The following is a 22451-nucleotide window of genomic DNA, read 5'->3' as shown; positions in this document are numbered from 1 at the left end:
ACGGGCTGGTCACAGGTGACTGACTGGCTGGCTGCAGGGCCCGCACGGCCCGTTGTGAACATATTCCTGGATGAAGACGCTCTTACCAGGGATTTCTATGTGCGAACAGAAGTTTCACAATATGGTGATCGTAGACTCCTATTTTTTTTTTGGTAAATATTGGCACAACCACACACACACACAACGCAGTGTTGTGTAGCGTTATTTGCATTTTAAAACAAAGACGCCCGATGCGACATTCACAAAAGTGACGATGCACGTGAATTGGGATAAGCAGACGTGAAATATGAATGTGTATCGGTTAAACGTTTTCTAACCCTGATCAAACGCTGCTTCAGCGTTCCCCCGGTCACGTATTTGATCCACCCGCATAAACATAAAACACAGCGACCCATTTTGGAATCAAATCAGGACACAAATTAGAGTTTGGTGAAAGAAACCCCAAAACGGCTCTAAATCCACTGAGGCAGCTTCCGTCTGCTGAGCCGCTGAGCCGCTGAGGTAAAAGAAGCCGCTGAGCTTCTTTTACCTTCCAGGGTGGAGGGGGAGAGTGTCAGGGTGAGGGAGGGTGAGGTGGAGGGGAAGAGTGTCAGGGTGAGGGAGGGTGAGGTGGAGGGGGAGAGTGTCAGGGTGAGGGAGGGTGAGGTGGAGGGGGAGAGTGTCAGGGTGAGGGAGGGTGAGGTGGAGGGGGGAGAGTGTCAGGGTGAGGGAGGGTGGGGTGGAGGGGGAGAGTGTCAGGGTGAGGGAGGGTGAGGTGGAGGGGGGAGAGTGTCAGCGTGAGGGAGGGTGAGGTGGAGGGGGGAGAGTGTCAGGGTGAGGGAGGGTGAGATGGAGGGGGAGAGTGTCAGGGTGAGGGAGGGTGAGATGGAGGGGGAGAGTGTCAGGGTGAGGGAGGGTGAGGTGGAGGGGGAGAGTGTCAGGGTGAGGGAGGGGGAGGTGGAGGGGGAGAGTGTCAGGGTGAGGGAGGGTGAGGTGGAGGAGGGAGAGTGTCAGGGTGAGGGAGGGTGAGGTGGAGGGGGGAGAGTGTCAGGGTGAGGGAGGGTGAGGTGGAGGGGGGAGAGTGTCAGGGTGAGGGAGGGGGAGAGTGTCAGGGTGAGGGAGGGTGGGGTGGAGGGGCGGCGGGCGGGCGGGGGGGGGGGGGGTCCCTGGTCCTTACTCTCGGCGGCCTGCATGGTGACCGCGTCCAGCTCCTGCTCCAGCCTCTCGTAGGTCTGCAGCCGGGCCGCCTGCTCGGCGTTCTGGGCCTGCAGCTCCACCGCGCGCTTCTCCGACGCCGTCTGGAGGCCGTAGAACTCCTGCGTCAACATCTGAGGAGGAGGACACACACAGAGAGAGAGAGAGAGAGAGAGAGAGAGAGAGAGAGAGAGAGAGAGAGAGAGAGCTCCTTTTTTTTTAATGCAAGAAAGACGGGGACTTTCCGCTTTTTCGCCCGCCAATCTCCCCCGGGTGAGTGACCCTTTGTCTCAGCGGGTACGTTCATCTCGTCCCGCGGTGTCAACGCTCTGACCAGAATGCGGTGTTTTAAATGTTGTTTTAAGAGCGGCTGCTTTAACGCGGTGCTGGGAAGTTAATGGCACTCAAACGACCATTCCAAAAGAAACGAAAGGGGAGCGAAGGAATAACTGACCGATCATTGACCCGTCACACACACATGTTCCAATAGTAGATTATCGGTACTGTGTAGCGATGTGAATACATTGTACTGTACGCATCAGTCAAAGAGCTCATTTCCTTCAAGACGGCCTCATTTTTGTTGTTGTTGCTTAAAAATAAATAAATTGAATAACGATCTTTTTCGTTTTTTTAAATCCACAGGAACCTCACACAGGATACCCTCTCAGGAAGCCCCGCCCCCGAGCGGCCCGTCTCTTATCGGTGCGAGCGACCCCACCTCCAGCTTCTTCTGCTGCTTCTCGCACTCCACCTGGCACTGGCCCAGGGCCTTGGCCGTCTCCTCCTGGACCATGTGGGCCCGCTCCGCCTCGAACGCGTGCAGCTTGGTCTGGTTGGACAGCTCGGCCACGCGGCCGTCCGTCCCCAGCTGCAGCTGCCGGTACCTGGACAGACGCACGCACGCACGCACGCACGCACGCACGCACGCACGCACGCACGCACGCACACACACACACACACACTTCATTAAGATACCAACACAAGCAAGAGATCATGGCGTTTATCTCTGGCAATCAGAGAGACAGAAGGTGCTCGAAGTGCATGGTTGGTTTCCACCAAATGTGTTTCTCAAATGAATGATCAATCAAAATATGTAGTATCCATCTAGCATTGTGTCAAAGTTTGTTTCAGCGTTTCCTTTACCCATTAAAGTAATGTTTTCTTTGGCAAATAATAAATCCTGCAGCGGCTGATTATTCGTTTCGTTTGGCACGCGTTGGAGATTTGTCGTCCGAGAAATGCAGTTCTCTCAACAGTTGTAATATGCATTACTTTGCGAGGCAGCTGGAAGAAAAAACTGATTACGGCTGAACCAAAGCGGTTTGGACCAATCAGCTTCCTATGGAGGAGCTACGTGATAGACGGTGGTGATAGACAGACGGTTCGTCCAATCACCTGCCCAGTACTTTTTGAACCCAGGACGACTTCCCAGGTGATTCTGTATCACAGGACACCGGGCTCAGCTTAGAATAAGCCTGGACTGGTTTGGAAAATATATAAATGCAGGCACTCTATATAAATGCAGTCCATTTTACCATTCACAAAACAAAAAAAAAAGATACAGAATGTGGAATGTTGAACGCTCAAGAAGGAAAAATACTTCTGCAATTATCCAGAGAAATATACACGCTCCTTCCTTCACATTTCCATAAGGTGGTTGGGCTCTCAAACGGCAGCCTCAGGTTGAGAAGGGAAGAATCTAAAGCACCGATTTCTAATGAGACTAAAACAGAGGACCACTACTGCAGTGGTTGAGGGCAGGCTCTATTCCTGAACGCATAAAGACAACGTCCAGCAAAAATGTTTAGCTTGAAAACGGACAAGAAATTCCTGGGCTAATCTACGTTTACATTTCATTATACGAGGGGGAAGTTGGCAGCTGGTGAAGGTGTTCATAAAAAAAAAAAAAAAAGGTGGAGAAAGGCCGTTTCCATTCCCTTACACAAGCCCCATGCTGAGGTTCACACGAGGCGAGCGCCCTTGCGCCACGTGCTGCCCGCCCCGCTGGCGTAATTGGGGGCCAGAGAGTCACTCGGTGGACAATATTAATAACTCTCCATTGCAGCCGGCCCTTATGGATTTCATCATGCACACGACGGCGGCCGGGAAGGGTCAGCGCTCTCGCGATGTCGGTGGGGGGCGATCAGCATTGTGTCCGGCGTGCCTCCCCCCCTCCCCCCCCCCCTGTCAGTGGACGCCGCGGCTAAAAGCGTCTCAAACCAACACAAATAATTTCCCAAAAGGGCAAGGCGGAGGTGTGTTCCCTCGCTGTCCAATCGCATCGATCGTAATCGCCCCCCCGCCGTTGTTTTCGTCAAATCGAGAGAGCCCAGAGTACGGTGCGTCCCAGAGTACGGTGCGTCCCGGAGCACGCCGTTTATTTACACCCACCTAGGTGTCCCTTACCCTGGAGATACTCCGCCCCCACCCCCCCCTTACCCCAAAGAAAATGATATCGGGCGATCAATTCTCCGGCCGTTTTACGTCAAACGTTCCGCACTCGGCCAATGTACTCGGCAAACATCCCCCAAATAGGAGGAAGGGGGATTGTGTACAGTGCCTGCGTTCTGGGAATGCTAGCTGACGCCGTATCAATCGTGTCCGATTGGGGGGGCATTCTTTGCCCCCCCAAAAATAGAGGCATGTGCGGGGTGAAGGGGTTAGAGGCTTGTGGCCGGGGCATCTGTCGTCCCAGGCCCCGCGATGGGTCGGAGCTCGGAGCGAGTGGGAATGTCATCAGAGAGAGCCAGGCAGAGAACGAGAGAGAGAGTTAGAGAGAGAGAGAGAGAGAGAGAGAGAGAGAGAGAGAGAGTTAGAGAGTTAGATAGAGAGACAGAGAGAGACAGAGAGAGAGAGAGAGACAGCGAGAGATAGAGAGAGTTAGAGAGAGAGACAGAGAGAGACAGAGAGAGAGACAGAGAGAGACAGAGAGAGAGAGAGAGACAGAGAGAGTTAGAGAGAGAGACAGAGAGAGAGAGAGAGTTAGAGAGAGAGACAGAGAGAGACAGAGAGAGAGTTAGAGAGAGAGACAGCGAGAGATAGAGAGAGAGACAGAGAGAGACAGAGAGAGATAGAGAGAGAGACAGAGAGAGACAGCGAGAGAGACAGAGAGAGTTAGAGAGAGAGACAGAGAAAGAGAGAGAGAGGGGGGGGGGTGGGGAAGGTCGCAAGGAATGACCAACAGCTGGTGGTACGAAGCTTAAAAAATGACTGGCATTTGAAGTTGCTACTGCAGTGTCAGTGTACATGCAGGGCATAGTGCTGCTGCTGCTGTTTGGAGCTGGCCGTATCGATTGTGTGTGTGTGTGTGTGTGTGTGTTTCTAGTTATGCAATGTGCATAACCAAAACAGTCCTAAAATGTATAAAACACTAATAAAAATAGATAAACATTTTCCTATATAAGCGGACGAGCTCGATTGCGACAGGCCTATAAAGGAGGCGGCATAATAAAAGTGTTACTTTTTTTACAATAAAAGTCTTACTTTTTTTTTATAGACAGGCAAGGCAGGGTGTGGGTACAGGAAACACCATCAAATGAAATTAACAGATACTTTATTTGTTCTTGTTAAGACAAAAAACTATTTACAAAAATAACTACAAGAGAAAAAAATACTTTTTTTTTTTGCCTTATATCGCAATCATAGACAAGAAACAGAACGAATGCGTGAAATCTTAATTAGTGAAATCCTAATGCGTGTGCTATTACCATCGATGAGAATGACTCAACCGCTAGAATGTGAAGGACTGGGTGGACTTTCCTTTGGAGAGCACGGTCATGTTGGTAACTCACAGACACATCACCTCGTGGCCTGACACTGACCTGCTCCAACATAACAGAACATCGCTCATGATTTGTGGTAAGGGAAGGTAAATCACACGCGGTTTCAGTTCCCAACCACACCCCCCGCCCCCCCCCCCCCCCCGCCTCCCCGACAAATGACAGGATTTGACTTACTCACACTCACGTACACATGCGTCAGCACAAGCACACACACACACACACACACACAGGCACGCACGTCAGATCACAACAAAACAGAACAATTCGCTGCCATGGCGAGAAGAAAAACCGACTCATGTCATTTCTGAGCGATTGGAACTTCTACCTATTGACCTTCCCAATAGGGCCGGCATCTGTCTCACGATAGCGTCTGCGTGTCACCTCACTTCCCCTCGTGGTTCCCATGGTGGCTGTTTGAATAACACGCTCCGTTCCTTGTAAGCTTTGCCTCTTTTATATTCCAAATTGGATCTTAATCATAATGCGCTTCACCTTCGTCGTCTTTCAACACTTAATGCTGGAGGGGGGGCGGGCGGGGGCGGGGCGGGGGGGACGTCGACAGATTAAACAGTTGCCCCAGCTTGCCCCGAAGAGGATACCCCTCCCTCCCTCCCCCCAACACACACACACACACACACACACACACACACACACACACACACACACACACACACACACACACACACACACACACACACACACACACACACACACACACACACACACACACACACACCTCCCCCCCTCCTGGCACTCTCCCCTCAACTGTTGCACTGATGACGACAGAGATATGAGTCATATGAACAGCTTCGCTATAAAAAAAAAAGAAAAAGAAAAAGTAAATTGCACTGGTTCTCTTTTTGATTTGTACGTCGTATCGTTTTTAGTAAATGTCTTGGTTCCTGTTTTTAATGTCGGGAGGAGAGATGGGGGGAGGGGGGGGGACTCGTGGAGTTTGTTTGGCCCCCAGACGTTGCGTTGCTCAAGTATTTCTGGTGTGACTGGCGCTGTCCTGTGTCTTGTGTCTTGTGTGCAGCCCCTACGCCTGTCAGAGAACCAGATCGGCAGGAACCGGCCTGCACAAAGCTTAAGGTGCATTCACACCTACAGTGCATTAACCCCATAATTATTATTATTATTATTATTATTATTATTATGATTATTATAAGTGTTTATCGTAGGACAAACAAATCCAATTTGCATCCTGTGGTTATTATCCACGGTCGTAAAAGTTGATGAACGCAGCGGGGGTCGGGGAAAGAGCAAAGACATTTCTAATATCTTGTAACAATGTCCGAAGGCGTAATGGAGAATCGTGTCTTATAGGGTATGAGCTAACGGAGCATCTTTTAACAAAAATGTAAATGCTCATCCTGAAGAAAAAAAATAACGACTGAACTGTGACAGTGGGACTGTCAGTAAATATCACACAGGGCAGCCCCCCGCGCGGAGAGCGGAGAGCTGCCGTGAGGGCATCGAACAGTGGCACTCACTGTTCCAGCAGTTGGTCGTATCTGGACTGGGCATCTCTCTCTGCGCCCACCGCCCGGTCCTTCTCCATCACGGCGTTGTCTCTCGCCTCACGCAGGTTCCTAGAGCGAGGGAGCACACACGCACACACACGCACGCACGCACACGCACGTTTGATGTCAACATCCTTATTATTATGATTATGTGCTGCCGCTCTATTTACAGCAATGCAAATCTCTATTATTTGGAGTGAACTGAGTGACAGCCAATGTAAATTGCTGCTGTCCGAGGCATTAACCAACAGCGTGTAATTTGTGATTTGAGTCTTGGACATGATGAAAATCATCATCTTTTGTCTTCCATTGGCTCAGAAACAAGACCGCAACAAAAACTTCCAAGTTGAATGCATAATTTAAGTTAGAAAATATGAACGTCAGCCTTGGCATAAAGAAAGATAAACAGTATATTATATTCACATCGCTTAGAAATGGATTTAGCTGTGGGGGGAATTGTATTGTATCGTATTGTATTGTGATAAGACGAGATATATCTTGTATCTCATGAGACATCCAGTAAAGTGAGCTGAATCATCGGTTGTACAATACAACCGCGGCAGTGTCTGGGAAGGGGGTGGGCCTAGCAATACCGCCAGGCGTTGGCTCTTTAAATACAGACGTGCATGTGTAGCCTGTCATATATGGGGAAGCATTGCCAAATCAATATTAATAGTTTCAATACATTTTTGGACAAAACGATGTTGTGCAGCACTCAATGAAATGTACAGCCATTACTTTTAAAATAACAGAAATGACAAATCACTGAAAAAGAATATCAAAGTTCATAGGTTCCCAAAGCATTGAACAGTGTTTTTCTGGTAATGCATCTGTTAGATTTCACATCGCACGGCCTGAATATTGAACGAGTGGACTCCGAGGTATTCCAGGAGCGTGTGAAGTTCACCCCAATGACTGAATGTTAAAACAGCCCGGACAAATCCAAAGAGAATGTTCTTGTTGGACGCGGCGCAGCGGCGCAGAGTCCCCCCCCCAGTGTCAAACACGCAGAGCCCGGCCGGCGCGGTGGCGCAGGTGGTCTATCCCCTGTACCTGTTCTCCCTCTCGTACATCTCCCTGGAGGCCCTCTGCAGGTGGTCTATCTCCTGGCCCGTCTTCAGCCTGATGCTCTCCAGCTCCTCCCTCAGCTTGGCCTCGTATTCGCTCTTGTACTGGTCTCTGGACGGGGGAAATCAAAGTCAGAGTCACGGGGAAATAATGAACAAGGTACCGGATGAGACGTTGTGAAGGACAGACCCACCCTGCCTGTACACGGACCTCACACCAGAAAAGCGCTTTGTTCTGTTGTTGTTGTTGTTGTTTTATGTTCAGTCTCTTAATGCGTTTATAATGGAGGCGGGGGGACTAGGCCTGGTCGACATGGCTGAAAGACATATCACGATATAACTTATCTCATATTATATAACTCATATTGATCGATATCGATCAAACTATTGATAATTGTAATGACCTAAATAGACTTTAGGAATTACCATGCTGGATTTAAACACTTACTGTTCAACACTTAATACGACCTTCCACTGTTCTTCTTCTTCAATGTCGACACAACAATGAAAAACACTCAAATACTGTATGGAACATGGAAAAGTATGGAACCGTCTGTCCATCACGATACGATCATTTATTGATTTACTGCCCAGGCACACAGGGGACTATGGGAACTGCTACGCTTCTATTCACACAGAATGCACAAACAGAATTGTAACCCCAACAAATAGCCACAAATCTCGCACTATGCACGGTGTGGTGTAATTAAGGACATGACCTCCCCCCCCCCCACATGGTGAGACTCATTGACTGGCCGAGGGCTGCGCGGCTCACCTGGACGACACGTATTTCTCGTACACCTCCTCCCGGGCCCTCTTGGTGTCTTCAAGCTGCACCTGAGCCCCACGTGGAGAAACAGGGCGGTTCAGAGGGGGATGGGACGCATGAGAGCGACAACAACAACGTGTGTATCTATGTTACGTTAACGTAATAAAACATGTCGTCATGGACCAAAGTGAGGGGGACTAGGGGGGGGGGGAGGGGGGTCAACGCTGCAGACCTGCAGCCTCTCCAGACGGTCCTCCTCGTGGGCACAGCGCACGCTGAGCTCCATGTTCTGCCTGTGGAGGTAGTCCTTGTCCTTCTGCAGCAGGCTGGCCGACTGCTGCAACGCTGCCACCTGCAGGACGGAGGCGGGAACGGCGCGGTTGCAGTACTGCTATTATTTCAATACTCTTGACGTGGTTTGAATCGGAGGGAGGGTCGGGGCGTGATGGTGATGTAAATAGTGGAATTAAAAATAGTTTTATATGATAGCCGAAGTACAACAGAATCCTTCTCACCCCTGTGTGTGTGTGTGTGTGTGCGTGTGCGTGCGTGCGTTTAAGTCATTGTGCGTGTGTACATGCGCGTGTGTGTGCGCGTGAGTGCGTGTGTTTAAGTCATTGTGCGTGTCTATATGTGTGTGTGTGTGTATGCCTTGAGGTACCTCCTTGCTGAGGCTGTCCCTCTCCCTGCTCTGGGAGCTGTGAGCCAGGTCCAGAGTCTCCATTCGCCTCCTCAGCTCCTTCACCTCCACCTCTAAGCCGTCGCGCTCCCTGCAGACCGCCACAGCCCAGCACAAAGGCAGCATTACAGCCTCCACATGTGGGTGGAACGAGCTCCCTGCTGACGTCAGGACCGCAGAGTCGCTCACCAGCTTCCGCAAACGACTCAAAACCCACCTGTTCAGAGTTCACCTAGACTCCACATAGCCACCCAGTCCCTTATTTGTCTGTTGCACTATTGTTCTTTGTACGTCCTGGCACTTAATGAACGCACTTAATGCAGGTTGTATTCATTCATTGTACTTAATTGTGTAGCGTGCACTTAATTGTGTTGTGCATGCATGTTGTGCAGCATGCACTTAGTTGTGTAGCATCTGCAGTAGCTAGCTATCACTGCTGTACACGGGGAATGGGGTCAGCCTGGAGATTGTGAGTACTTGGCACTTGGTTCTATGAACGTCTTTACTGTACCGACGGCGATATATAGTTTCACTTCTTATGACAAATGTACTTATTGTAAGTCGCTTTGGATAAAAGCGTCTGCTAAATGCCCTAAATGTAAATGTGGGACTCAACCCGTTAATGCACACTAACTACAGTGGCAATAATAAGGCCACATGTCATTCCCTCTTGTCTCTATCTGTCCCGACTGTCCAGTCCATGAAGGCACAGAAAAGCCCACATAAAAATGTTTACGAATATATATAAAACTCCACATGTGCCACTGGTCACTATTCACAAACAACACTAAGTAATAGTGAGAATGCAGAGTGGCCCTACTTTGGAAATGATTCCTCATTGACCAGACCCTCAGAAATCAAACATTTTAAGAGAAAAGCATTAGTCAAACAGCAGCACTGGTTTAAAAAACAACAACAAAAAAAACATTATGTTTGAAAAGGAATCTGTGCCCTGGTTCACCACGCCACCCCAGGTAGGGCCACGAGTCACAACAGTGATACATCTGACACACATACTGTAAATACACACGCATAGAAACACACACACACACACACACACACACACACACACACACACACACACACACACACACACACACACACACACACACACACACACACACACACACACACACACACACACCGTTTGAGGTTGGGGTAGTTCTCTCGACGGTAGTCTCCTTCCTGGATGTTCTGTTTGGTGTCGGCCAGATCCAGGGTCAGTCTCTGACAACGCACTTCGAGCTCCGTACGCAACCTCCGCTCCTCGTCATAGCTCTGTATCCAAACACGCACACGCACACACACACACACACACACACACACTTAATGTATGTCTTCCTTGTCAGAGAAGCATGGCATATACTAGGAATGCACTGAACTACCACGACCCCCTTTAATATGAAAAAGCATCATATTTCCATCCCATGCAGCTGCATTTATATGAAACCCACTTTCGATGACGTCGGGACACGTTGACATCACAATGAATGGAAAATAATAATAATAATAATAATAATAACTGGCTATCTTAATAGCTTACGAATATAGTTTAGTAAAGAAATGTTTACAATGAAAACACAATGCTTGCTTGTGACATATTATTGCCAACGGTTCCAAGGCTACACATACACTCAACACACACACACACACACACACACACACACACACACACACACACACACACACACACACACACACACACACACACACACACACACACACACACACACACACACACACACACACACACACACAGCACCTCCATGAGAGTCTTGCTCTGGTTCCTGTGCGTGTCCAGCTCCTCCGTCAGGCCGCCGGTCCTGAGCTGGAGGTCTGTGAGCTGGCCCCTCAGAGGGGTCACCGCCTCATAGAACCGCATCTGGTAGAAACACACACACACACACACACACACAAATACATTCCCTTTCCACACTGATGCTCTTTTATGCATATCCCCTTTAAAACATACATACAGAATTCAGACTGTGACTATTGCCTTTCTTTCTTTCTCTCTATAGCTGAATGCTTGGTGTGTTTCAAGGGTCGCCATCAATTAGAAATTGCAGATCCGCCATCAGTACCAGAACGTGGCACTCACCGCCACGTATTCTGGGATGGACAGCTTGTCGTCGGGCTGGGCCTGCAGCTCCAGGTACTTGGCCTGGGAGATGTCCAGCTCCCTCAGGGACCTCCGCAGCTGGCCCGCCCGGTCACACAGCTGGCGGTTGGTCTCCTCCAGCTGCTGCTGCCTCTGCAGTATGCCGTCCATCTCCTGCTTACGCAGGGACTGCTGTTTCCTGAGGAGAGAGCACGCGGAGCAGAAAGGGGCACCAAAGAGTCACGCACTGACCGCCTATTGCAGAGATCCACTGGAGGTACAGTGGTGGTACAAGCATCCCATAGGCTGAAGAACAGGATATGTGTGCACAGTGTAATATGATCAACCAAGGATAAATAATAACTATAATTGATCATAGAGGCTTTGTTTTGGTTTTTTAAAGCACACGAAAATATATCATATTCATATCAATATGCAAACTTCTGATAGGTCAATAATTGCGCAAGACCAGAAAGTCTTAGAAAGTATCTAAATCGATCGTCCAACATTGATGGACCAACATGTATCAAGCACATCTTCGAGCACGAAATCCCTTACCGGTTTTCTTCCTGGGCTAGTTTGAGCTGGCTGTCCAATCGCAGGGCCAAGACCTGTTTCTGGTGGAGTGCATCGTTGAGTCTTTCCTCCGACTCCTCAATCTGAAACGAGGAAGGAGACAACTTTATTTAACCTCCTTTTCCTCAATGGATCAGATTCGATGTGTGTGCCGTTTCCTCCCGTTACGCTGGACCCGGGTTTGAGTCTGTCTGTGAAGTGAAGACTTTCAGATGTGTGTCAGATTTGTTTGACATAATGTCAAAGTTATTGTCTGTTGTCTATATTTTATGTTTCGGACCCCAGGAAGACTAGCCCTCACTCCGATGTGTTGCTAATGGGGAATCCTAATAAATCAAATCAAATCAAATGTGTCTTACCCTGGTCAGATGGTCGACCTTCATGTTGTCTATGACGAGATTCTTCTGGGACAACTCGATCTTGAGCAGCTGTATGCTGTGGAGCAGCTCTTTCCTCTCGATCAGCTGGCGGGTGACCTTCTGCGAGCCGTTCCTCTGCTCGTCGGACGAGGAGATGTCCTCGGTGGGCACCGTGGTCTCCAGGCTGATGTCCTCCGACTCCAGGTCGAGGGAGCTGGAGATGTTCGCCGTCGGCTTCCTCTGCTGTTTCTTGGGAGGCATGTTTGGGGGGTGACGTGATACAGACTGATACAGACTGCAAGCGAGTCGGGGGAGTAGTGCGAGAATCGGGATTTAAATTAAAGTAACTCAAGGATATCGCATTGTTGTTAATATTCGCTGCACAATGGCAGGGACGCTGCTGCAGCAGCAACAACAGCAAAAGCGAACGTATTCCTCCCCACAGAGCTCGTAAGGACGGCGGCCGAACACCCGAGACTTAACGAGGAGGCTACACCATTTACACGTAGGTAGGAGCCGACAGGGACAGATGGTCTGCTTTTGGTTTTCAAAGCCTCCCGCTGGAAAACGTCCGAGGGACCGCCAACCACGGAGCCGCCAACGGACTCAAACCTGAGGGTGTGGACTGGAGTAAGTTTTCATAACAACGAGTGGCTCGGGAGTGCGCCCCCATACGGGAATGCCCGTGTAGTGCAACCGCTGCGCTGTTGTTTGACGGGGGCGGCGGTGCAGTACCCCCTCCCGGGCTCCAGGGGGAGTCCCCCCCCTGTGCTCCCAGAAACCTCCACCGTATTATGCCCTTCCTCTGTTTTGTTTTCATTCAGAAGTGCCCAGTGGTTGGACTAAAAAGCATGTGCAGAGTTTTAAATACCGAGATACAAGACTGTAAAAGAATCAGGCAATCTGACTGTGTTCGCATTGGTTGCATTTTGATAAGCTGTACGCTCAGCGATATGATATGTTGTATTAAACGGAAGAAGTTCTGCGTGTTAGGTCAGATTAATTTTACAGGTTGTTGGTCTCTCATGAACTCCGCGAAACGTCCTCCTGCTCCGCCGTCATGTGTCGGGTGCCGCACATGAGTCGCTGGCTGTGGTTGATGGCCAGTCTTCTGTCTACTGTCGTATAAGGGAAACTAAACGGAACTGTCGCATTGTATGCCTAAACTCAAACATGTTGAAATCTAAAACGTTCGTTAAGAAAACCCGGTCAGGGGGGGTGATGAAAATAGTGCGTGAACACTATTTAAGAGACGACATCTGGTGCGGAAGCGAGGTCTGCACAGAGTGCAAACAAGAGTCCACGGTGCTGCAGAGGGATCCCTGCATTGAGAGCGACCTGTGCAGCTCCCCACATTATCTAGTCCCTGACACCAATGTGGTGCTGCATCAGGTATTGTTGTGATAATGACAATGTGTTCATGGCAGTGTTACTATATTGGTTCGAAATGGTTCACGCAATCCAAAATGACCCTCAAGACACATTAAACAAGCTAGTGTTAGTAGTAGTAGTCAAAGACCGAGCCTTATTGTTTGTCTCCCTTAACAGATCGATGTGTTGGAAGATCCCCTGATCCGTAATGTCATTATCCTACAAACGGTGCTACAGGAGGTGCGCCACCGGAGCGCACCGGTCTACAAACGCCTTAAGGATATCATCCATGAAAAGGAAAAACACTTTTATACGTTTACCAACGAGCATCACAGGTAAACAGTTGTAATTCAATATAAAACATTAATCTCAACAACCCAATTCCATCAAAATGAGATTACCATAAATTCCCCAAAGCTGTAAACTACGCAGACTATAATACTATACAGATTACATTGCATTTAGTCAGGATTGTTTGGGCTCTTTGCCGATCGATCATTATTGACTTTTTTTGTTGTTGTTGTATTTTCTATTATCATTAAATTATCTCATGGGCACTACTACCCCTAAAACGTACTATTCTTAATACAAACGTGTATCTACCGGACTCATGATTGTTCAGAGACACGTTCATCGAGCGGGAGCCGGGCGAGAGCGCCAACGATCGCAATGACCGCGCCATCCGCGTGGCAGTCAAATGGTACAGCCGCCACCTGGACACGGCCGGGTCGGACGGCCTGAAGGTGCTTCTCATCACCAACGACCAGGGCAACAAGGAGAAGGCGGAGGAGAGCGGCCTGCTGGTGTACAAATGTAAAGCCCTTTACACGCGGACGCGGCTACGCTCCAGTCGCATGATTCAATTCTAGAATACGAGAGTAGAGAATAACTAGTATCATTTTCTGAGGAAAGTGCCCTGATTTGATTAGATCTCTGTTTACACCCTTGGATTGGTTGTCGTCCTTTCCCATTAAAACGATTCATCTCTTCACCAGGCGAGGATTACATCAAGAGCCTGCTCGCCAACCCGGAGCTGGTGGACCGCCTGGCTTTGACCAATGACGAGACGGTAAACACTGGACGCAGCGGGGTTTTTTGTGCAATACGTAGATGGGGTTTTAAAAGCGACATCTAACAGCATTCGCATCTGTTTCTTCTTCTACCCCCCCAAACCTCTTGCCTCCCTGCCGCCCTGCACCCCCCCCGCTCCTCCCTCTGTTCAGAAGGACATCAGCAGCAGCAAGGTGCTGTTCCCCGAGCACCTCCTTCTGTCCAGGATCCAAGCGGGCATCAAGAGTGGCACCTTCCTCCAGGGCACCTTCAGGGCCAGCAGGGACAACTACCTGGAGGCCACCGTGTTCGTCCAGGGAGAGGGAGAGGACACCACAGAGGTGTGTGTGTGTGTGTGTGTGTGTGTGTGTGTGTGCGTGTGCGTGTGCGCGTGCGTGCGTGCGCACGCTCACTCTAGGAACCTGCGTGAGGCGAGAGACAACGCCGTGATGGAGAAGGACCGGGCTGTGTGTGTGTGTGTTCTTGCAGCTATACAGTCATCTGGAATTTGTAGTTGCGCTGTATTGATCGTATGCCTCGTTCTTAACATGGTTTCAAATGGATTTTTGGAAAGAAGTGCTGAATAAGTGCATACGGCACCGTTTATGGAACTATGGATGGATAGATCATAATAATGCACTTTCAGATATAGGCTCATCAGTGCACGTGCCCAAATGGATCAACTCTCTGTTAACGATGCAGATGGCGAGAGCGAGGTGTACTATGCAACCAAAGGATTCAAATGTACCCTTTACCGTCACCTATGCAATGTGTAACTTCTACTCGAATTCTACTCCTCCTCTCTACTCCCAGGTTATTCTGCAGGGCCTCCATCACCTGAACAGGGCCATACACCAGGACGTGGTCGCCGTCCAGCTGTTGCCTCGGGACCAGTGGGTGGCGCCCTCCTCGGTGGTCTTGCTTGACGAGAGGGAGGCGAAGGACGAAGACGATACCGAAGAAGAGGAGAAAATGAAGGCCGTGAGAGGAGTTATTATGTATTATCCTGTAGTAGTAGGATGAGTGGGGCTGAGTTATTAACTGCCTGGCTAAGATGCATGTTCTTATGTCATTTACAATTACAGTGTTTTTGTCTGTTAAGAGAACAGATATGGGATTTACGTCAGAATGGAGGTGCCAGATCGTCTCTGCATCGACTGATTAAATCTTTTTCTCGTTCGCTCCTTGACCAGCTGAAGATCATAGCGGATGATGCCGCCCGGAAGCCTACAGGAAAAGTGGTGGGGGTCATCAAAAGAAACTGGAGGCCGTTTTGTGGCATGCTCAGTAGCTCCCTTATCAAAGAGGTGAGGACACTGGACTTGGCATTACTTTATACAAATGTTATTATTTACATATGAAGGGATTTGTATTCCCTCTGATGTACTTCTGAATTCAAGGCCCAGCCAGATGTGTCTCTACGTAGCTCGAGAGCAAAACCCTTTTTAAGCGGAGGTGATTAAAAAGGTAGTGCCGTCGATATTGATCCGTCCTCCTCCGTGTGCAGTCCACCCGACACCTGTTCACGCCCGCCGACCGCCGCGTTCCCCGCATCCGCATCGAGACGCGCCAGGCCGCCGCTCTGGCCAGCCAGAGGATCATGGTGGCTATCGACAGCTGGCCGCGGCACTCCAGATACCCACATGTGAGTCACTACATCACTATCATAACGTGTGAATACCAAACACATCTCTTGATGCGCTTTCTTAATGACATACGAATACAATTAGAATAACCCATTTAACCTCGATTTAAATGATAATCAGATCCAAAAAGGAAACATCCCTTTTAGTGAATGAATCTAGAGGACTCCCCTCCCCTCTCTCACATCCTCCCCCTTTTCCCCCCCGCCACATCCTCCCGCCGCCCCGCCCACCAGGGTCACTTTGTGCGCAGTCTGGGTGCGGCGGGGGACAAGGAGACAGAGACAGAAGTGCTGCTGCTGGAGCATGACGTGCCTCATCAGGACTTCTCCCAGGCCGTGCTCAGCTTCCTGCCAAAGATGCCGTGGTCCATTACACCAGAGGTAACCACTGCCGCCCCCACCCCCCACCCCGGGCCCCAACGCTAAGCAGACATATTCATCACTCCTACAAGTGATGTGGGCGTTTCTCGGTTCGATTGAAGTTGTGATATATTGTAGTATTGTCTTTATAGACATATGTTTAAAACAATGAAACGTTGGGGTTGATTCGCAGGACATGGCCGTGAGACAGGATTTGAGGGCTCTGACCGTATGCAGCGTGGATCCTCCTGGATGCACTGATATAGACGACGCCCTCCACTGCAGAACGCTTGAGAATGGAAACTTAGAGGTAACACACACACGCACACACACACGCACACACAGTTGTTGAACAAATCCACATTCAAAACAGGCCACGTTAACCAGCCGCTTTTGATAAATGTCCACTTCCTATTGGCTGTCCGTAGGTGGGCGTCCACATTGCAGACGTCAGTCACTTCATCAGACCAGGAAACGCTCTAGACCTGGAGGCGGCCAACCGTGGCACCACGGTGTACCTGTGTGGCCGGGTGAGGAGAGACGCTTTTCGGGGTGCAATCGTTAGGGGGGACCCAAGTCTTCATGTTGATTCCTCACAGTTTTCCAGAATTTCTTAGAAATCCAGCTATTTGGTTGTGGTGGGCGTAACGTTTTTGAAAATGGCAGCAGGTGACGTTGCAATGGCAGATTTCGATATATATATATATATATATATATATATATATATATTGATTTGCAATGGTTCAAATTGACCTGGCTCTACTAGATGTGTGTTTGATTCATATGAAGGCTAACACACCCTTAATTGCGTTTTAAAGGATGATACTTGAATGGCGTAAATAGTGATTATATTCATGTGTTCATGTTTTGCGGTTGCTTTTTCAGAGGATAGACATGGTGCCAGAACTGCTCAGCTCCAACCTCTGTTCACTGCGCTCCAACGTGGAGAGGTGAGACCTCGCAAAACAGAAATTCACTGGCACCACGAATTTCTCGTCATTTCTTTCACAATGCAACAATGTGAGAAACATCCGTCATTTGTTATCGACTCCTCCTCCTCCCCCCCTTCTCCTCCCCAGGCTTGCTTTCTCCTGTATCTGGGAGATGGACGACAAGGCAGACATCGTAAAGACCAGATTCACAAAAAGTGTCATTAACTCAAAGGTAGAGAGCGACACCCCCCCCCTTTTAATCACCTTTTAAAAAAAACCCTAAAGCCTGGCAACAGATCCTTTACCACTTAAACAAGATACAGGCCTCCTATTAACAGACTTTACGGCCTCTCGTCTTGGCGTTTGCGTAACGAACAATTCGACCTCGTCTCAATTCTCTCCCCTCTCTTTGGCGTTGTCCGCGGGGGCCGTGTGACTTGGCGCAGGCGTCTCTGACCTACGCCGAGGCCCAGCTGAGGATCGATGACACCACCATGAACGATGACATCACCAACAGCCTGCGGGGGCTCAACAAACTCGCCAAGATCCTCAAGAGGCGGCGGATCGAGAAGGGGTGAGCAGATGCTGCCCTGCGACAAATAACCCACCGCCAACTGTTTCCCCCCCGTCACCACAAAGCAGAGCATTGGTTTAGCATTGCATTTTCCTTTATGGATGGATCAGATTTTTTAAAATGTGTAAATTATTTTCATAAGCATTTGCTGAAACAAACAATTGTATTGTTTTTTTTTTGAAGGTAGGGATATTCAGGACCTTGAGCCTTTTCAATTAACTTCTGTCAAATAATTATTACAAAAAAAGAAGCCTGTTCTGGTCACAATGTGAATAACATCTGCTGATAATCAGTATGGATGTACTCTTCCCAGAGTAACTCCTAGATGTGGTCTTCTGTCATGTGACTCACGTTGTTGATTGGTGCTTTTCTTGATTTGCAGCGCGTTGACGCTGTCCTCGCTTGAGGTGCGTTTCCACATAGACAGTGAAACCCATGACCCCATTGACCTCCAGACCAAGGAGTTGATGTAAGTGAAACGAACCAGCGTCTTTATCCCATTGAAACAATTGCGTACTGTTACCGTTGTGGAAAATGATTCTCTTTTTTTTTTGTCTATTTCCAAATGTGACCTGCTTGATTATCACAGAAAAAACAAATGAAAGCATTCACCCTGTCTGTTGCGAATGTAAACGGTCCTCATTTATACAGCACTTTAATCCAAAGTGCTTTACAGTGTTGACTGACATCCACACATTCATGCACACATTCACACACCGACGGCGGAGTCAAACCATGCAGGGCGACAGCCAGCTCATCAGGAGCAGTCAGGGTGAGGGCGTCTCACTCAGGGACACCACAACACTCAGCTAGGAGGAGCCGGGGGAATCGAACCAGCAACCTTGCGGTCACCAGCCGACCCTGCTCCACCTGAGCTACTACCGCCCTGTGAAGGCAGCTGACGCCCGAAACACAAGACGATGAAGATGATGTTGTTTTTTCCCCCTCTGCGCTCAGGGAGACCAACTCCATGGTGGAGGAGTTCATGTTGCTCGCCAACATCTCGGTGGCCCAGAAGATCTACGACGAGTTCTCGGAGTGCGCCCTGCTCAGGAAGCACCCGGCGCCGCCCCCCTCCAACTACGACATCCTCTACAAAGCGGCCCAGTCCAAGGTGAGGACGTTCGTCACGACCTCTGACCTCTGACCTCGGCAGCCCTGCTTAATAAGTGCAGTTCGTTTGGATCCTGCTGAACTTGCCCTGCGGTTCAGCTAACGTAATCTGAACTTCGCTCACTGCGAGAAGGATCCATTGGTGTACATTGACCTCTACTGAGGAGATGATGTTCAAATGCTACGTGTTGTACTTGTGATTCAACTACTGCATCTGCCACTTAACATATATATATATCAATGTTATTGAGGGGGAACAAATGTTGCTGCTAAAGGATGAATAGAAATGACAGTCTGTCGTATGTCCCCTTCATTCTAAAAAGATTCTTCTAACTTTTAGGTGGATCGATAAAGCCTCTACAGTTTCCTGGTAGTGAATTGATGATGTAGGCAAGTCTAATAACAATGTATTTCAAGCCCCTAGACGACAGCGGCGAAAGGATGATTCGCCCAACAAAAAGAATCCATGAAAATATTCTGCTTTGTCGACAATACAACAACAAAGAGCGTGTCCCACACTAATAAATGTCTAGTTTGGGATTCCAGCCTTGTGAGACGATGTGACGGGAAAATCCATTCGTACCAATAAAGAATCTCGTCCTCTGTACGTCGGCGTCCGTTCTCGTCAGCCTCGTGGGGCGTTAACGTGGGTGTCCCCCCCTGCTTTCTGTTTCGGCCGCAGGGTCTAGCCATCCACACGGACTCGGCCAAGGCCCTGGCGGACTCTCTGGACGTGGCCAAGGTGGACGGCTTCCCCTACTTCAACACGCTGCTCCGCATCCTGGCCACGCGCTGCATGATGCAGGCCGTGTACTTCTGCTCCGGCATGGACAGCGACTTCCACCACTACGGCCTGGGCTCGCCCATCTACACGCACTTCACGTCGCCCATCCGGAGGTGGGGCGTCACGCGCAAACATGGGGACGCAATGTTATGCGTGCGATAATGAATCTTATCGCACGTCGCGTGCAGGTTTTGTAGCTATTTTAATCAGTGGTGTTTGATGCCTTCTTATGGAGTCTTATCCGTTTGACCTGATCAGCAACCAATGGTTCGTTGTATTATTTGGGAACCTTGTCCAAAGGCTAAGCGGAAGAAAAAAAAAAAAAAAGGGATTTCATTTCACTTTCATCAGCAGGTTTTGAAATTCAAAGTAAAAGTCAAAGGAATTAGCATTGCAGATTTTTTCCTCATTCACTCGTTCTCTCGCCCTCTTCATCCAACCTATGACACCCTTAATGTAATGTAACGTATGACCCCAAAGGATTTAGTTCGACCCAGCCTAATCCTGTCCTTCGTTCTGCAGATACTCGGACATCATGGTGCATCGCCTGCTGGCCGTGTCCATCGGTGCGGACTGCACCTACCCCGACCTGACGGACAAACACAAGCAGTCGGCCCTCTGCAACAACCTCAACTACAGACACAAGATGTCTCAGTACGCACAGAGGGCGTCCGTGGCCTTCCACACCCAGGTGAGCGGGCACATGACGTGAATAATCCCCCCGTGCACTGATGACAAATCACTTCCGCGACATGCACACAACCACCCGAAACAGCTGTGGCCACAAAACAGGGGGGCCCTGTGAATTAATTATTCATTGTGTCTGTGCCTCGGATCAATGTATTGATTGTGGGAAACATTGTGGTGAGAAATAAGCTTTTTTTTCCAGAGAAATCGTTGAAATCACCCTGCCTGTTTGAAATATGAAACGTGCGAATGCCTTTTTAACGTTTCACTTTCCCATCATCCTTTTGCTGTATGTTTATTTATTTTTTTAGTAGAGCTGTATCAGATGTCAATCAGATGTAGATTCTAGGATTCTAGGATTTTGAGCCTCGCCCAGAATATTTTTATTAAAAAATCTGTATTTGTATGCACTCTTGAAACACTTAGTATTAGTTAGTAGTGAGTAGAGGCAGAATACTTCTCAACTGCTGTCATTTGACATTTATTGACATGATAAAGTACCAGACTAGAGAAAAACAGTTTACTGTACTTATGCACACACAGAGCAATGCCCTGTAACCAGTGTGTGCTCTCTCTATCTCTCGCTCTCTTGCTCAAAATGCATATTATTTTGATATTATTTTGATATTGACAGATGTATCGATTCAAGGTTATTTCCTATGACGACACCTCTGCAGATCGCCAACCACTCTGGCATGCCGTGCTCACAATTGCATGTGTCCCCTCCTAGTTGTTCTTCAAGAGCAGAGGGATCCTCAATGAGGAGGGCTTCATCCTGTTCGTCAGAAAGAACGCCATCATAGTGCTGATCCCAAAGTTTGGTCTGGAGGGAACGGTCTTCTTTGACAACAAGGACAAGACCGGCCCCAAACTGGTCTTTGATGAAGAGGTAAACGCTTCTCCCAGCTATACAGTCAATGCCTCAATGGAGGTGGAACAAAAAAAAAAAAGAGTGAAAGCGCTGCTCTGAAATCCGCCACTAATCTCCACTGTGCATCACTCGTCTCTACAGGGACCGTCTTTGATGGTGGAGCAGCACACCTTTAAAATATTCGACAAGGTGAAGGTGACCATCAGTTTGGATGACTCAAATATTCAGCACCAGAAGATCCGCATGTCTCTTGTAGAGCCGGAGGTAAGCGTTAGTTAGTTTAGTACTACCCAGTCCACTTTCTTTGTTCGCAGCAGACGCGTATAAAAGCCCATCCTGTTTTGCTTTCAGATTCCAGGTGTTAGTGTTCCAGTCCCCGAGGTTGCACCACTGGCCAAGAAGCCCAAACTGGACCTCTGAATGGCTCACCAACCGTCAATAAACCCCAATGTAACTGTAGGAGCCAATTCCATCCCTCTACAGGGCAAGTTGTCCTTAAAGGAAAGGACCAGAGTCCTTGAGGGCTGGTTTAAGCTGGAAGACCTTTTTAGTGTTACCTTTTTTTTTTAGACCTTGCTTGTCTTTTCTTAAATTTCCTGTTTACAACAGAAATCGTTACTTTCTGAATATTTGATTTAATCAGTTCTGAAAACAAATGTTAATAAATAAAGATGCTTTTATTTGCATCGACATTTTGTTATTTCACAAGCCAAAAAGCATCTAATATATAGCCTATACCCAGCCAGCACAAGGTGATCTACACGAAGCAAGAACAATGGATATCAGTCACTACGGTAGCTACCTAAAGGAAGAATTACATTCATGTTTTTTTTATTCTACTCGACTGGACGAACATGCATCTATATCCAGATTAAGTCCTTACATGTTTATTGATTGAATTGAGTTAAAAGGGGTCCTCCTTTTTATTGTCACAAATCAACCATAACAATTGTTTGCTAAGAAATAAAGACATTTATAGTTGTTTACAAAGTGGAGTCAAGTATTTTTGGAAATATTTTCCCCTTATTCTGGGTT

The 22451-nt window shown here is 48.6% G+C and overlaps 2 protein-coding genes across 2 annotated transcripts; one reads left to right on the top strand and one right to left on the bottom strand.

The window, feature by feature from the left end:
- Positions 1-9: 9 nt before the first annotated feature.
- pibf1 (progesterone immunomodulatory binding factor 1) lies at positions 10-12293 on the bottom strand (the record flags this gene model as incomplete). The annotated part of the gene is made up of 13 exons (XM_084470228.1): positions 12030-12293; positions 11653-11753; positions 11095-11293; positions 10756-10875; positions 10138-10271; positions 8976-9084; positions 8547-8666; positions 8321-8382; positions 7532-7657; positions 6449-6547; positions 1892-2057; positions 1118-1307; positions 10-95 (listed from the first exon to the last, which is right to left on the bottom strand). The coding sequence occupies exons 1-13, from the start codon at positions 12288-12290 to the stop codon at positions 10-12; spliced, it is 1773 nt and encodes a 590-aa protein (XP_084326354.1). The 5' UTR covers positions 12291-12293.
- An 815-nt stretch (positions 12294-13108) lies between these two features.
- dis3 (DIS3 exosome endoribonuclease and 3'-5' exoribonuclease) lies at positions 13109-22388 on the top strand. The gene is made up of 21 exons (XM_084470328.1): positions 13109-13421; positions 13578-13735; positions 14023-14213; positions 14396-14469; positions 14624-14791; positions 15264-15431; positions 15644-15757; positions 15958-16095; positions 16330-16476; positions 16649-16765; positions 16884-16985; positions 17341-17405; positions 17535-17619; positions 17834-17961; positions 18344-18430; positions 18919-19075; positions 19757-19971; positions 20381-20549; positions 21276-21434; positions 21558-21680; positions 21768-22388. Exons 1-21 carry the CDS (start codon positions 13203-13205, stop codon positions 21834-21836), a joined length of 2853 nt encoding a protein of 950 aa, XP_084326454.1. The 5' UTR covers positions 13109-13202; the 3' UTR covers positions 21837-22388.
- Positions 22389-22451: the final 63 nt, after the last annotated feature.

This window comes from Micromesistius poutassou (assembly GCF_964030765.1).
Source record: "Micromesistius poutassou genome assembly, chromosome: 7".
Lineage (NCBI taxonomy): Eukaryota > Metazoa > Chordata > Actinopteri > Gadiformes > Gadidae > Micromesistius > Micromesistius poutassou.
This window is presented reverse-complemented; position numbering and strand designations above follow the sequence as displayed.